At 46.9% G+C, this 17,179-nt stretch overlaps 1 protein-coding gene across 3 annotated transcripts in view; it reads right to left on the bottom strand.

The window, feature by feature from the left end:
• LOC115117497 (catenin alpha-1-like) overlaps positions 1-17,179 on the bottom strand; it is a 237,558-nt gene that overhangs the window by 90,107 nt on the left and 130,272 nt on the right. For all 3 annotated transcript variants that reach the window (XM_065018283.1, XM_065018284.1, XM_065018282.1), the window contains exons 9-10: positions 14,597-14,677; positions 13,608-13,760 (exon numbers count right to left, since the gene is read on the bottom strand). In XM_065018283.1, the coding sequence (XP_064874355.1) occupies positions 13,608-13,760; positions 14,597-14,677 (234 nt within the window). The remainder of the gene's footprint in view (positions 1-13,607; positions 13,761-14,596; positions 14,678-17,179) is intronic.

Raw genomic sequence — 17,179 nt, 5'->3', positions numbered from 1 at the left:
CCTGCCTACTAAACCCCCTGCCTACTAAACCCTCCCCAGTCTCCCCTGCCTACTAAACCCTCCCCTGCCTACGCCTACTAAACCCTCCCCCTGCCTACTAAACCCTCCCCAGTCTCCCCTGCCTACTAAACCCTCCCCAGTCTCCCCAGCCTACTAAACCGACCCAGTCTCCCCTGCCTACTAAACTCTCCCCAGTCTCCCCCTCTCGCTGCCTACTAAACCCTCCCCAGTCTCCCCCGCTCTCCCTGCCTACTAAACCCTCCCCAGTCTCCCCGCTCTCCCTGCCTACTAAACCCTCCCCAGTCTCTCCCTGCCTACTAAACCCTCCCCAGTCTCTCCCTGCCTACTAAACCCTCCCCAGTCTCCCCCTGCCTACTAAACCCTCCCCAGTCTCCCCCTGCCTACTAAACCCTCCCCAGTCTCCCCCTGCCTACTAAACCCTCCCCAGTCTCCCCCTGCCTACTAAACCCTCCCCAGTCTCCCCTGCCTACTAAACCCCCCTGCCTACTAAACCCTCCCCAGTCTCCCCCTGCCTACTAAACCCTCCCCCTGCCTACTAAACCCTCCCCCTGCCCTCCCCCTGCCTACTAAACCCTCCCCAGTCTCCTACTAAACCCTCCCCAGTCTCCCCCTGCCTACTAAACCCTCCCCAGTCTCCCCCTGCCTACTAAACCCTCCCCAGTCTCCCCCTGCCTACTAAACCCTCCCCAGTCTCCCCCTGCCTACTAAACCCTCCCCAGTCTCCCCCTGCCTACTAAACCCTCCCCAGTCTCCCCCTGCCTACTAAACCCTCCCCAGTCTCCCCCTGCCTACTAAACCCTCCCCAGTCTCTCCCTGCCTACTAAACCTTTGAGAAGATGGTCTAGAGGCAGCAGAAACAATACGTTCCCTTTCTGCATCTAATCTACAGCTATACTACCAAAAGTATGTGGACACCTGCTCATCGAACATCTCATTCCCAAAACATGGGCATTAATATGGAGCTGGACCCCCTTTGCTGCTATAAACAGCCTCCACTCTTCTGGGAAGACGTTCCACTAGATGTTGGAACATTGCTGAGTTCATTCGGCCACAAGAGCATTAGTGTGGTCAGGCATTGATGTTGGGCGATAAGGACTGGCTCGCAGTCGTTGTTCGAATTCATCCCAAAGGTTTGAATGGGTTAAAGTCAGGGCTCTGTGCAGGCAAGTCAAGTTCTTCCTCACCGGCCCCAAACCATTTCTGTATGGACTGTGCTTTGTGCATTGGGGGCATTGCCATGCTGAAACAAGGGCCTTCACCAAAATGTTGCCATGAAGTTGGAAGCATGTCATTGTATTCTGTAGTGGTAAGATTTCCCTTGAAAATGCATCCCGGGGCCTAGCCCGAACCATGAAAAATAGGCCCAGAGCATTATTCCTCCACCAAACTTTACAGTTGGCACTATGCATTGGGGGCAGGTAGCGTTCTCCTGGCATCCGCCAAACCCAGATTCATCCGTCACACTGCCAGATGGTGAAGCGTGATTCATCACTACAGAGAACGCGTTTCCACTGCTTCCAGAGTACAACGTTGGCGAGCTTTACACCAACCACAGCCGACGCTTGGCATTACACATGGTGATCTTAGGCTTGTGTGCCCGGCTGCTCGGCCATGGAAACTTACAGTTAACCGGGGCAGCTCTAGCAGGGCAGAAATTTCACAAACTGACTTGTGGGAAAGGTGGCATCCTACGACGGTGCCACGTTGAAAGCCCCTGAGCTCCTTTGTAAGGCCATTCCACTGCCAATGTTTGTCTATGGAGATGGCATGGATGTGCTGAAAAAGCCAAATCCACTAATTTTAAGGGGTGTCCACATACTGCTGTGTGTGTATATATATATACACAAAATATTTGTCTGTTGTATTTTATAGCTTTGAAATGCCTCGTTTCCAAAGCAACAGATATATATATATATACTGTTGCTTTGGAATATAATATATATATATATATATATATATATATACACGGTTGCTTTGGAAATGAAGCATTTAAAATATAAAATAAAATCCAACAGACAAATATTTTGGTTGATTAGATATTGGCAGAGTGCGCTGTAAGATGTGGCTGCCATAGCAGAAGAGCGGCTCCAGAAACATTAGGATGAGAAAAGGTGCATTAACTATTGAAGACCATGTGTAGTACCATCGCTGGTTTACAGTGGAGGCCCAAATGGATCCCTCCTCCCCTGTATAGTGCACCAGTGTTACCGCTGCAGTCAATTTAGCTGACGCCGTGCCACGACCAGAATCATTTCCGTCACTCCCCTAAAAAAATATAAAATAGTTATTTAGACGAGTAATGAATAGAACATTGACAAGCCTATAGTAGAATAGCTTCTCTAGCTAGTCGGCTTGTTGTGTATTCTATGCCAGAGAAACATTCCTCTCCGGGTACATCCAAGTTACCAGAACCAAAGGGAGGGGAACCCGCATCCAAGTTACCAGAACCACAGGGGGGGAAACCAGCATCCAAGTTACCAGAACCACAGGGAGGGAAACCCGCATCCAAGTTACCAGAACCACAGGGAGGGAAACCGGCATCCAAGTTACCAGAACCACAGGGAGAGAAACCGGCATCCAAGTTACCAGAACCACAGGGAGAGAAACCGGCATCCGAGTTACCAGAACCACAGGGAGAGAAACCGGCATCCGAGTTACCAGAACCACAGGGAGAGAAACCGGCATCCGAGTTACCAGAACCACAGGGAGGGAAACCAGCATCCAAGTTACCAGAACTACAGGGAGGGAAACCAGCATCCAAGTTACCAGAACCACAGGGAGGGAAACCCGCATCCAAGTTACCAGAACCACAGGGAGAGAAACCGGCATCCGAGTTACCAGAACCACGGGTAGGGAAACACGCTTCCAAGTTACCAGAACCACAGGTAGGGAAACCCGTATCCAAGTTACCAGAACCACAGGGAGGGAAACCCGCATCCAAGTTACCAGAACCACAGGGAGGGAAACCCGCATCCAAGTTACCAGAACCACGGGTAGGGAAACCGGCATCCAAGTTACCAGAACCACAGGGAGGGAAACCCGTATTCTGACAAGCAGTCAATTCACAACAATCATTGCAGCAGAAAACAATGGCATCCAACCCCCCCACCTCTCTCAATCTCCTGTATCAGCATGGTTCAAGCGTCAAGGTACTTCTGGTTGTGTCACCCCCTAATGCCACCGCTGACAGCGTGAGCCCCTAGGAACCCTGTTCCTCCGGACCCCTTTCCCCTGATTCCTCACCGGCTTCCACCCATCTCCTCCTGCTTCGGCGCTCCCGGGAGCCCCATGGCCCACCCTCAACCCACTTGCACCATCCACAGTGAAATGGCGAGGGTTAGGTCACGGACAATCTATAGGGACAAGTGAGGTTACTTTAAAATGTCACTTGGGGGAACAGATTTCATGTTCTCTCTCGCTCTCTCTCTAGGGAGAGATAGAACGCAGGGTTTAAAGCAACAACAAAAATATCCCACGACTGAAACTCTCAAAACGATAGTCTGAGGGGGGTCAAGTTAACCACCACTATCATGTAAAAAAGTAATGACCATCGTGCTTTTCGGGGAAGAGGATCACCAGAGAGGTGGACCAATTCCAGTCCCCTTGTTTAGGGGGTCTGAATTATACCACCAATATTTAAAAAAATATATAATTTAAATGTAAAAAATGAAATAGGTTTATTTATATACCCTTACTATTTGTACATTGTTAAAACACTGTACAGATTAAGTCTGAACATTGTGCTCTGTGCAGGCAAGTCAAGTTCTTCCTCACCGGCCCCAAAGACTATAACAAGTCGCTGTATATGGACAATAAGGCGCAGTACTTTAATTATGATGATGATATAACTAGTTATATTGTCATTAGTACCACGTTCTACGTTTTGCTGTTGTCTCTGTATTTATGTCTCAGCAATGTTCCCTCTAATTATTTATTTTCGGCACTGAACAAAATTTCAGGTCTGCTGAGCACAAGCTTGAATTTTGTGAACAATTCCGTGCAACTTCCAGCACGTGTGAACACTGAGGATGTACCCTCTTTACGTTACAGCTTTAACAATGGCCAAGTAGGCTACTGTGGCTGTTTGATCATAATGTAGACTTACCTACCAGAGTGACCTAACATCAAAAAAAAACAATGCAGAAAAATGCATCCCATAACATTGTAACATGGAAATAGCCTATTCTACCATTCAGACTACAGTAGCAGCCAGTGTGGTTTTCAATGTAGGCCTAACAAGAGACTTTTGAAGAAAAAAAAAGCCGGTTTATCCTCTTGTCCTTCAGACAAGGAGGTGAGTGAAAAATGTGTGTTTGATGTAAGAAACCACTTTACAAAAAAAATCCCATACCATAATGAGAGAGAAGGAGAAATTACGCTACCCTCTGACTATTGCCTACTTAGGCTTGAATAAGCAGTCTCAAAATACAACGCTGCCTCTTCAAGACAAAAAAAGTAATACCTGACACGCTTTTCAAAGCTGTCTAGAAACGTACACGTTTTGTGCTACTGTAGGAAGCATATCACTCCCCTATTGCTGACATCAAATGATCTATAACTGGGCTAATAACTCACTAACTAGCAAAGGATATGAACAAAATATGCACATGCAGCTCTCACTTTGATCTCAAATCAAGCGTATCGACTCACGACTGCTCATGCTGTAAACACAGTCCAGTTCAAAGTAAATGGCATAAACTGATATAAGGAAATGGTCTATTTGCATATAGGCCTACTGCATTTCCGATTGGTAATGGCGCACCGGTCTGTGTAGAGTACAGGGCTGAGTCGTGCCTGTCAATGGTAATGGCGCACCGGTCTGTGTAGAGTACAGGGCTGAGTCAGGCCTGTCAATGTAATAGAATTCTACTCCGATGCGTTCTGCCTACAACAAACAATGGGTTTCGGTGTGCTGCATTGAAAGTGGCTTATATTGATTTGATTCAATCACAATTGCCACAGTAAAGGGAAACATTGATAGTGTTAACAGGGAAAACTCTAGAAGTGGTCAACATTTTCTGAGTCATGATCACTTTGAGTCAAAATGCAAGCTGAGATCTAGCGCTCAGATTTTTTTTTAACAAGACAAAAAAATGTACTGTAGCAATGAGGTTTGTTCTGTAAGCTATAGGCCCAATACAATATCACCACATACTGGCTTTGTTTGAATTTACCTGCCAATGCATTGCTGTTCGGGACATTTACAAAAAATTATATTTAAAAATTTGATGTAGGCTATATGATCACACCGGTAATAGATTCATTGTATTACTTGTGAAGCACAGCTGAGAATTTAAATGATTTACTTTCATACTTCAATTTTACTGGACTGATGGTGCCTGTGGGGGAAGAGAGAGAGCAGCTGACTGAGGGTTCACCACTCAACATCCCTCCATCCCTTTCCTCCACTGACCAAAACAGGACACACAGTCTATCTGATGGGGAGACTCCAGTCACACTGAGTTATGAACAGAGGAAGTGAAATATTCCTGGATATTAAAAAAAGAAGGCCAATAGATACACTTTCCTACTCATTCATTACTGCTGAAGTGATTGTAGCACTGAGTGGAAATAGAAGAATGTACATTTCATGGCAAAAAAAAAAAAAAAAGTTTTGACAGTGCCGAGTAAGAACTTAAACTCACTCAAAAACAGCAGCACTTTGCTGTCATCGTTGAGTCTCGCTCTAGACATGGCTTTAAACATTTTGAAATCTCACAGTATCAACTTCGCTGTAGTTTTCTTTTTATGCCCGCTACGTTACTGCAGAAACTGTCATCAGAGTCATCTGATTGGCCAACGGTTTTGTACCTTCAGACACATTAAAATGGTTCAAAACGGCAACAGTTGGCGTGGCAACTGAATCAGGTGCACCAATCACCAAGAGCCTGGAAATTACTCCGGAGAAGGAGATCAATCGTTTGGTGACCTCCAGAAAGTGGAGCGAACTTTAATCTGGTTGAGTCTCATTGGCTGATATTTCTGTGGCTACTGCAAACACAGCTTAGAGGGAACATTGATCCTCAGTACTAGATTTCTCCATTTTCTTTTTACTCTGTTTTCTCTCTCCCCCCCTTTTCCATTTGTTTTGTGTCTAATTTCTTTAAAAGGAGGCTCCTCTCGTGGTCATAAGCCTAAGGCTTATAGGGTTCTTGTCTAGGGGCTTGAGAGGTGGCAGCACTGAAACGGGTCTAATGACACAGTCTTCATTTCTTACCTGGACCACACCCATCTGCGGTTGAAGGTGTGTTTAGGATGCAAAAGGAGCGTTATGGGTACAGGGGGGGGGTGTGGTAGGATGGCATCAGGGACAACACCCCCTTTTCTAAGGAAAGGGGGAGGCTTTTCGCAGGACATGTATTAAAATGGTACAGCTACACGGATAGATGTCACTCAGACACTCTGCTGGTATTGGTAAGTATGGATACATTCAGGGTGTCTAAGATGTTGATTATGATGGGACTTTTTGGTTTTAAGGCCTACATTACGGTAAGGATCAACAAAACTTCATTATGGTAAGTGGTGAAATAAGTATAGCTAGTTGATAATTGTAATGGCTTATAGCAGATTATTTAAAAAAAGACTACCTGGCTAAAAGGAATATAATATCTTATTGTTTATTAGAAACTCACTGTATAATTACAGATGAGGTTGTCTGGAAAAAGGATTGGAAGTGAGACATCTCTGTCATGGGCAACAACAACAAAAATAAGTTTATCAGAATGTGGAAACTGTAGATCCGAAAGGTGGATGGTTTTAAAATATGCTATTAGACAACATATTTGGCTCATTAACCTATAAAATGGTACAAATAATGACGATCCACCTCCTTTGAAATTATACCTATTAATAAATGGAACTCGCAAAGCAACAGGATATTGTACCTTTTTTAAATACCCCCCCCCCCAGTGGATCGTAAAGGAAATCCCCCCATCATGCACTTGGGGAAATTATAAAGATGGTGGAAACATTAGAACTAGCGGCTACATGTAGGCTGAAAACACGACCTCGTGAGATAGACATAGAGGCTTAATCAAGTGAGCGGACTTGACTACTGTATTGTATCATTCAGCGCCAACAGTAAAATAAATACAAGTGTTGGCGGTGGAAGAACGCGGTCGGACCATCAAACAATCGGCATCCACATAAACTCTGACAGCATTTCCACGTGGGCGAGGTTATTGGACATTTAATCAAAGCATATATAAATCTCCCAACAGGGCTGTTTTGTAGGACTAATTTTAGATGAATGACTTATTTGATCCATTCCTGAACCTGTGACCAGAAACAAGCTACACGGTGGCAATACAAAATGAGGTGCTCTAGTGATTCTCTTCGTGGCAAAATCTGCAGAGCTGAGATGGTTGTATGCCATACTATATATATATATTTATCTATGATTCACCAAATAAAACTGAAAGGGTAAGCACAGTCCTTTAAGCATAAGTTCTCTTTTGAGTCTCCTCCATTTCCACTAACTTAACTGTAAGGAATCTTCCCTAATAATAATAATAATAATAATAATAAGTGTAAAATGAACAGCCGTACAGAAAAACTTATGTGAGAGAAATTGCAGAGGAACTTCTTGATGCAATGAAAGCCTTTAGGCTTTAGGGAGGAAAACTACAGGGCTGGATGGCATTCCAGTTGAGGTACGGGAGTCGGTGGAGTTGTCACATTTGAAGTTCACAAACACATAGAAATGTTTTGCTCCATCTAAAATTACACCCAACTGACTGCAGCATTATCACACACAAAAACAACAACAAAAAACAGAGGAGACAAGTAGAATGGGGAGAAGGTAGGTAACGGGTTTACCCTATAAGATGGGCAAAAATAAATAGCTACAAATAGAATGTTACACGTGCGGCATACAACCATCTCAGCTCTGCAGATTTTGCCACGTAGAGAATCACTAGAGCACTCATTTTGTATTGCCACCGTGTAGCTTGTTTCTGGTCACAGGTTCAGGAATGGATCAAATAAGTCACATTTATCGAAAATTAGTCCTACAAAACAGCCCTGTTGGGAGATTTGGACTATAGTCAAACAACGAAATAATACTATTTACCATTAACTTACAATATGTAGATACGATGTGATTAGACAGGTTCAGAATTTATGTGAAACATAAAGGGAGAGGTGGGATGGACAGAGTAGCTGAGGGGTGGGGTTTACAGGGAGAGGTGGGATGGACAGAGTAGCTGAGGGGTGGGGTTTACAGGGAGAGGTGGGATGGACTGGACAGAGGTGGGATGCTGAGGGAGGGGTGGGGTTTACAGAGAGAGGTGGGATGGACAGAGTAGCTGAGGGGTGGGGTTTACAGGGAGAGGAGGGATGGACAGAGTAGCTGAGGGGTGGGGTTTACAGAGAGAGGTGGGATGGACAGGGATGGGGGTGGGGTTTACAGGGAGAGGAGGGCTGGACAGAGTAGCTGAGGGGTGGGGTTTACAGGGCTGAGGGGTGGGGTTTAGGGAGGGATGGACAGAGTAGCTGAGGGGTGGGGTTTACAGAGAGAGGTGGGATGGACAGAGTAGCTGAGGGGTGGGGTTTACAGGGAGAGGTGGGATGGACAGAGTAGCTGAGGGATGGGGTTTGGACAGAGAGCTGAGGGGTGGGATGGACAGAGTAGCTGAGGGGTGGGGTTTACAGAGAGAGGTGGGATGGACAGAGTAGCTGAGGGGTGGGGTTTACAGGAGAGAGGATGGGATGGACAGAGTAGCTGAGGGGTGGGGTTTACAGGGAGAGGTGGGATGGACAGAGTAGCTGAGGGGTGGGGTTTACAGAGAGAGGTGGGATGGACAGAGTAGCTGAGGGGTGGGGTTTACAGGGAGAGGTGGGATGGACAAAGTAGCTGAGGGGTGGGGTTTACAGAGAGAGGTGGGATGGACAGAGAAGCTGAGGGGTGGGGTTTACAGGGAGAGGAGGGCTGGACAGAGTAGCTGAGGGGTGGGGTTTACAGAGAGAGGTGGGATGGACAGAGTAGCTGAGGGGTGGGGTTTACAGAGAGAGGTGGGCTGGACAGAGTAGCTGAGGGGTGGGGTTAACAGAGAGAGGTGGGATGGACAGAGTAGCTGAAGGGTGGGTTTTACAGAGAGAGGTGGGATGGACAGAGTAGCTGAGGGGTGGGCAGCCTCCACTCTTCTGGGAAGGCTTTCCACTAGATGTTGGAACATTGCTGCAGGTCTTGCTTCCATTCAGCCACAAGAGCATTAGTGAGGTTGGACGATTAGGCCTGGCTCGCAGTCAGTGTTCCAATTCATCCTTAAATGGGGTTGAGGTCAGGGCTCTATGCAGGACAGTCATGTTCTTCTACACCCATCTCGACAAACCATTTCTGTACGGACCTCGCTTTGTGCACGGGGGTATTGTCATGCTGAAACAGGAAAGGGCCTTCCCCAAACTGTTGCCACAAAGTAGGAAGCACAGAGTAATCTAGAATGTCATTGTATGCTGTAGCGTTAAGATTCACTGGAACTAAGGGGCCTAGCCAGAACAGTGAGAACAGCCCCAGACGATTATTCCTCCTCCACCAAACTTTACAGTTGGCAATATGCATTTCAGGTAGGTAGCATTCTGATGGCATCCGCCAAACCCAGATTCGTCCGTCGGGCTGCCAGATGGTGAAGCGTAATGAATCACTCCAGGAGAACACATTTCCACTGTTCCAGAGTCCAATGGCGGCGAGCTTTACACCACTCCAGCCGACGCTTGGCATTGTGCATGGTGATCTTAGGCTTGTGTGCTGCTGCTCTGCCATTGAAACCCATTTCATGAATCTCCCGACGAACAGCCATTGTGCTGACGTTGCTTCCATAGGCAGATTGGAACTCTGTAGTGAGTGTTGCAACCGAGGACAGACGTTTCCACTTCACGATAACAGCACTTACAGTTGACCGGGGCAGCTCTAGCAGGGCACAAATTTGATGAACTGACTTGTTGGAAAAGTGGCATCCTTGAAAGTTTCAAGTTCTTCAGTGAGGCCATTCTATTGTCAATGGTTTGTCTATGGAGATTGCATGGCTGTGTGCTCGATTTAATTAAACCTGTCAGCAACAGGTGTGGCTGAAATATCAGAATCCACTCGTTTTTGAAGAGGTGTCCACATACTTTTGTATTTATGAAAATACCAGACTTACTTTAATTTTTGCTATGTAACTACTGTGAACAAAACATGTATGCAGAATTTAACAAAAGAAAAAGCTGTGCCAATAGAAACTGTACATAGCTGACAACATTTTGAATGTCTATACTTTTGAAACATTTGACTGCCATGTACATTTTTGTTTGTTTACTTTATTTCAACGTATGTTTATCTTGCCAAAGCAAGTATGTTACCAATGCCATTACCAATGCCAAAAAACACCCTTATAATTGAATTGAGAGAGAGCGAGCGAGCATGAGAGAGAACTAATGAGTGAGCGTGAGAAAGAGGGATGGTGGGGGGCGTTCAAGAAAGAGGGTGATGCAAAAAGGGCCCGCTTTAAAACTAAATATATCTGTCTGAATATCACTGTGGCACTTAGAACACAACCCACCGGTTGGAAAGAGGTAATTTTGTTCCTGTGCCGGTCTCAGTCTGTCAATAAGTTGTGGGTAGATGGAGATCAAACTGTTGAGACAATGAATCCCTGTCCCCTGAGGCACCACTTAACCTTGTCAGGCAGGGGGAGGTTGGGGAAAGCAAAGGGAGGCTTAAAGTGGGCTCCACAGCTGTGACCAGCCATACTGATAAGACAAAGTGTTTGTCTTTCTGTCATCTGACGGCTCAATCCACAACGCCATGGCTGAGGCCCAAATGGCAACCTATTGCCAATACAGTGCACTAGTCCTTACGGGCCCTGGTCAAAAGTAGGGCACTGAATAGGGAATAGGGCACCAAATGGGACCACAACATCAGATTGATGCTGCAGCCGCTTCCAGAAAGCTTAAGCCTGTTGACATAAAGGCCTTTGCAGACTGTATGATTTCAGCCGTACTTATGCCAGGGGTTTTACCGTCCCAGACAGCTCTTTCAGTGCAACAGGGTCTAGAGGTCTGCCGATGAAATAGCTCTGCGTTTGGTTGTAGGCTCTGGCAAAGTTCTAGTAGTGTCCGAAAACGTTGAGTCTTTATCGTGTTCTGAGCCGATCCCGGTGACTGACCAATAGGAACACGGATGGCACTGAGTATGCACGCAAACAATACGATGATTGTGAAGTCAGATTACGATAATAGTTTGATTTTAAATGTTTACATGCTGTGCAACAGCAACAACAACAGCAACAGCAACAACAGCAGCAACAACAACAACCACAACAGCAGCAACAACAACAACAGCAACAGCAACAACAGCAACAACAACAACAGCAACAGCAAAAACAGCAACAGCAACAACAACAACAACAGCAACAACAACAGCAACAACAGCAACAGCAACAACAACAACAGCAACAACAACAACAGCAGCAACACAGCAACAACAGCAACAGCAACAACAACAACAGCAGCAACAACTTCCCTTAATGATCGTTTCATAGAGACATCTGAAAATCAAAGCTACCTGAAAAATGCAGAAAAATCACCAAATGAAAATAAACTTTCTACCACAACTACCATGTTATTTTGTTTGGGGGGGGGGGGCATATTTGATTCCCGAGTTCAGACAAAGTTTGTATGGGAAAACAATTTCTAAAATGCATACTTCCAGTTTTTTTTCCAGACCTCACTTTCAAATCACAGAGTGATGTATAAACGGTTGGTGCACATGCTCAGATCCACCGCCGCAGTAGACGTAGACAACTCAAGCGATTCGCAGAATGTGACCGAACTGAAGAAACAACAAAAACAAAACAAAAAATCTTACAAACTGGCCAGGTTGATCAAGATTTAAATGGTTTAACATCACACAGTGTGACATTTAATAATCGTAAAAGACTGAATCCGACAAGCAGTCTGCAAAGGAGTGTGTGTGTGCGTATATATATAGAGAGGCCTATGTTGGTGTATTGTCAGCTAGGCTATACCATGGCAAATACCTTTTTGAATGAATTACAACACACACACACACACTGCAGCTTTACACAGCGCTGCAACCCAGCAGCACAACAGGGGATTTGTTTAGACTGGGTGCTAGCTACTGGCCTATCATCTATTGTTCTGTTCCCAACATACACTGAGTATATCAAACATCAGGAACACCTTCCTAATATTGAATTGCAGCCCCGTTTCGCCCTCGGAACAGCCTCAAAGCCACAGGGACACCTTGCTAATATTGAGTTGTACCCCTTTTTGCCCTCAAAACAGCTTAAATTCTTCGGGGCATCGACTCTACAATGTGTCAAAAGTGTTCCACAGGGATGCTGGCCCATGTTGACTCCAGTGCTTCCCACAAGTTGTGTGAAGTTGGCTGGATGTCCTTTTGGGTGGTGGACCATTCTTGACACACACGGGAAACTGTTGAGCGTGAAAAACCCAGCAGCGTTGCAGTTCTTGACACAAACCGGTGCGCCTGGCACCTTACTACCACACCCTGTTTAAAGGCTCTTCAATCTTTTGTCTCGCCCGTTCACCCACCGAATGGCACGCATACACAATTCCATGTCTCAATTTTCTCCAGGCTTAAACATCCTTCTTTAACCACAAGCTCTAGGGTTTTCTGTTCGGGGTTAGCATTTATACTGAACAACAAAAACACAACATGTAAAATGTTGGTCCCGTGTTTCATGAGCTGAAATAAAAATTATACATTTTCCATATGCACATGCATTTCTCTCAAATTGTATTCACATATTTGTTTAGTGAACTTTTCTCCTTTGTCAAGATAATCCATCCACCTGACCAGGTGTGGCATATCAAGTAGCTGATTAAACAGCATGATCATTACACAGGTGCACCTTGTGCTGGGGACATAAGGACAATCTAGACCTCCCGAGTGCATCGCAGTGCTAGAGGCATCACTACAGACCCGGGGTCAATCCCGCGCTGTGTCACAGCCGGCCGCGACCTGGAGACCCATGAGGCCATAGGGTCTGGCCCAACGTCGTCCGGGTTAGGGAAGAATTTGGCCGGCTGAGATGTTTTTCTCCCATCGCACTCTAGCGACACCTTGTGGCGGGTCGAACGCATGCACACTGACATCAGTCGCCAGTTGTACGGTGTTTACTCCGACACATTGGTACGGCTGGCTTCTGGGTTTAACGAGCAGTGTGTCAAGAAGGAGTGCAGCTTGGCGGGGTCGTGTTTCGGAGGGCGCATGGTTCTCGACCTTCGCATCTCCCGAACGCACAGAGGACCCGTAACGAGATGCTGAAGTTCAAATGGTGGTCACACTAGAAACTGACTGGTTTTCTGATCCACGTCGCTACCTTTAAGGTATCTGTGACTAACAGATGCATATCTGTATTCCCAATTTAACTTATTTCCTTATTTGAACTGTACCTTGAAGTTGTTGCATGTTGCATTTATATTTGAGTTCAGTGTAGTAATGTCCCCATCCTTCAGTCCATCCCTAACTTCAACACATGATATTTTCTGTAGACACATTAACTCCAGTATTTGAAGAAAACATCCAAAATGTTTGTGTAACGTAACTTTAGGTAACGTACCTCGATGAGCTTGTTGGCGTGCTCGCGGAACACCTGGGCGTATTCCTTCACCTCCTTCTCGTTCCCGTTCTTCGCCGCTTCGATCAAAACCAGCAGAGGAACGTTGGTCTCCAGGAACGAGTCAGAGACGTGATCCATGACCGCCTTACGCAGCTACACAGGAGGAGAGAATCAGAGCGAGAAAGAGGAGTCAGACCCGCAGGACAGTTATATTAGGTGTACCTGAGAACAGAAAGCCTCTGGGAGAGAAACTAAATATTTTGTAAAACCAACCTGTCTCTGGAGGTCTCTGGAGAAGGACGGAGAGAGAACGAGAACGAGAACAAGGGTAGGAAGGATGAAAGGGAGGAAAGGAAGAGAGGGGGGAGTTGGACCAACCTGTTTGTGGAGGTCTCTGGAGAAGGACTGGGAGGATGGAGAGGGAGGGAGTTGGACCAACCTGTCTCTGGAGAAGGACTGGGAGGATGGAGAGAGAACGAGAACAAGGGAAGGAAGAAAGGGAGGAAAGGAAGAGAGGGGGAGTTGGACCAACCTGTTTGTGGAGGTCTCTGGAGAAGGACTGGGAGGATGGACAGAGAACGAGAACAAGGGAAGGATGAAAGGGAGGAAAGGAAGAGAGGGGGAGTTGGACCAACCTGTTTGTGGAGGTCTCTGGAGAAGGACTGGGAGGATGGAGAGAGAACGAGAACAAGGGAAGGAAGGATGAAAGGGAGGAAAGGAAGAGAGGGGGAGTTGGACCAACCTGTTTGTGGAGGTCTCCTGAGAAGGACTGGGAGGACGGAGAGAGAACGAGAACAAGGGAAGGAAGGATGAAAGGGAGGATGGAGAGGGAGGGAGTAGGACCAACCTGTCTGTGGAGGTCTCTGGAGAATTCATGTGAGGATAAAGGGAACAAACAAGGAGGGAGGAGGAGAAACGGAAGAGGAGAGGGGGAGGAAAATCAACCTATCAGCAGAGGTCTCTGGAGAAGAAAAGGAAGTTGTACCAACCTGTCTGCGAAGGTCCCTAGTCTTCTTGGTCATCCTGTCGATGGCAGTGTTCAGAGCATCACTCCTGTCCTTCTTGCCAGCCTGGAGAGAAAGAGACAAGGTTAGAGAGTCCTACTGACTGGTAATGACTATTTACACAGAGAGAGAGAAATGGAAAGAGGTGGCTGAAAGTCACTGGGGAATGAATCACAGGCCTGTACAAGACAGTGATATGAGATGGACCATAGATACAGATATAGTGTAAGATAGACAACAGTACAGATTTATCCCCATCTCTCTCTCCCCATCTCTCTCTCTCTCTCCCCATCTCTCTCTCTCTCGTTCTCCCCATCTCTCTCTCGTTCTCCCCATCTCTCTCTCGTTCTCCCCATCTCTCTCTCGTTCTCCCCATCTCTCTCTCGTTCTCCCCATCTCTCTCTCGTTCTCCCCATCTCTCTCTCTCGTTCTCCCCATCTCTCTCTCTCGTTCTCCCCATCTCTTTCTCCCGCTCATTGAGTTTCTCCTGAGGAGGGACTCCCTGAGGAAGGATATCAACTAAAAAGGTAATAACGTGTCCTGTGTGGAGCCTAATGATCACGGCAGCTTCTTCATATTGATTCCTGCGCCAAGCCTAGATGTTCCGTAGGTTTTAATTGGCCGACCAATCACCTTGCGCGGGAACGCTCTAGTTATTTCCCATCTAAGGGTGTTGAGAGGTTCAGATCAGGATGAGCAAACACGGCAACGGAGAAACTCCTGGTAATAGCAGTCATTCCAACAGAGACTGAAGGAATCTCTCTCTCGTTCCCTCTTTCTCACACTGTGAATGAGTGTCAAAGGGAGAAATGGCACCCTATTCCCTTTTGAAGTGCACTACTTTTAACCAGACCCTATGGCCAATGGCACCTTGCTCTCTTTGAAGTGCACTACTTTTAACCAGACCCTATGGCCAATGGCACCTTGCTCTCTTTGAAGTGCACTACTTTTAACCAGACCCTATGGCCAATGGCACCCTGCTCTCTTTGAAGTGCACTACTTTTAACCAGACCCTATGGCCAATGGCACCTTGCTCTCTTTGAAGTGCACTACTTTTAACCAGACCCTATGGCCAATGGCACCTTGCTCTCTTTGAAGTGCACTACTTTTAATCAGACCCTATGGCACCTTGCTCTCTTTGAAGTTCACTACTTTTAACCAGACCCTATGGCCAATGGCACCTTGCTCTCTTTGAAGTGCACTACTTTTAACCAGACCCTATGGCCAATGGCACCTTGCTCTCTTTGAAGTGCACTACTTTTAACCAGACCCTATGGCCAATGGCACCTTGCTCTCTTTGAAGTGCACTACTTTTAACCAGACCCTATGGCCAATGGCACCTTGCTCTCTTTGAAGTGCACTACTTTTAACCAGACCCTATGGCCAATGGCACCTTGCTCTCTTTGAAGTGCACTACTTTTAACCAGACCCTATGGCCAATGGCACCTTGCTCTCTTTGAAGTGCACTACTTTTGATCAAGGCCCATAGGGTAGTAGTGCAGTAAATAAGGGGCGCCATTTGGGATGCAGATAGAGTGTAACCTTGGTTAACAGATGAGAATGGGAGCAGACCGCCAAGCTAGGTGACTTCACAAACCAGTCCTGCTCTTCCACGGCGTGAGAAAATATATACCTCAACGTGTTGTGTGATTTGGAAAAACTAAAATGCAGCCATGACTGCAGAGAGATGCCCCACATAGGGCCCATAGGCCTCCGGTTAAAAGTAGTGCACTAGGTAGGGAATAGGGTGCCATTTGGGACTCATTCAGGGGGGATCAAGTCCTCATTAAAAGATAAGGTCGTAGTACTAGACAGTGACAGGCTACAGGAGAGGAGCAGGATTTTAATAGAACTCAATAAATACACTGAACTGACGTGCTCGTCATCAGCATACACTAACACTGCAGACGTTCACACGCTACGCTAACAATTAACAGGTTAGCAAACAGGCTACACAGCCAAATCAGATGCTAATATTAACGGGCTAGCTAAAACAATGCTAAGGTAACTTGGTAGGATAGATGGGGATGGGGAGGCTGGTGGGAGAGATGGGGAGGCTGGTGGGATAGATGGGGAGGCTGGTGGGAGAGATGGAGAGGCTGGTGGGAGAGATGGAGAGGCTGGTGGGAGAGATGGAGAGGCTGGTGGGAGAGATGGAGAGGCTGGTGGGAGAGATGGAGAGGCTGGTGGGAGAGATGGAGGGCTGGTGGAGAGGCTGGTGGGAGATGGAGAGGCTGGTGGGAGAGATGGAGAGGCTGGTGGGAGAGATGGAGAGGCTGGTGGGAGAGATGGAGAGGCTGGTGGGAGAGATGGAGAGGCTGGTGGGAGAGATGGAGAGGCTGGTGGGAGAGATGGAGAGGCTGGTGGGAGAGATGGAGAGGCTGGTGGGAGAGATGGAGAGGCTGGTGGGAGAGATGGAGAGGCTGGTGGGAGAGATGGAGAGGCTGGTGGGAGAGATGGAGAGGCTGGTGGGAGAGATGGAGAGGCTGGTGGGAGAGATGGAGAGGCTGGTGGGAGAGATGGAGAGGCTGGTGGGAGAGATGGAGAGGCTGGTGGGAGAGATGGGGA

The sequence above is a fragment of the Oncorhynchus nerka genome, linkage group LG5 (assembly GCF_034236695.1).
Source record: "Oncorhynchus nerka isolate Pitt River linkage group LG5, Oner_Uvic_2.0, whole genome shotgun sequence".
Taxonomy (NCBI): domain Eukaryota; kingdom Metazoa; phylum Chordata; class Actinopteri; order Salmoniformes; family Salmonidae; genus Oncorhynchus; species Oncorhynchus nerka.
This window is presented reverse-complemented; position numbering and strand designations above follow the sequence as displayed.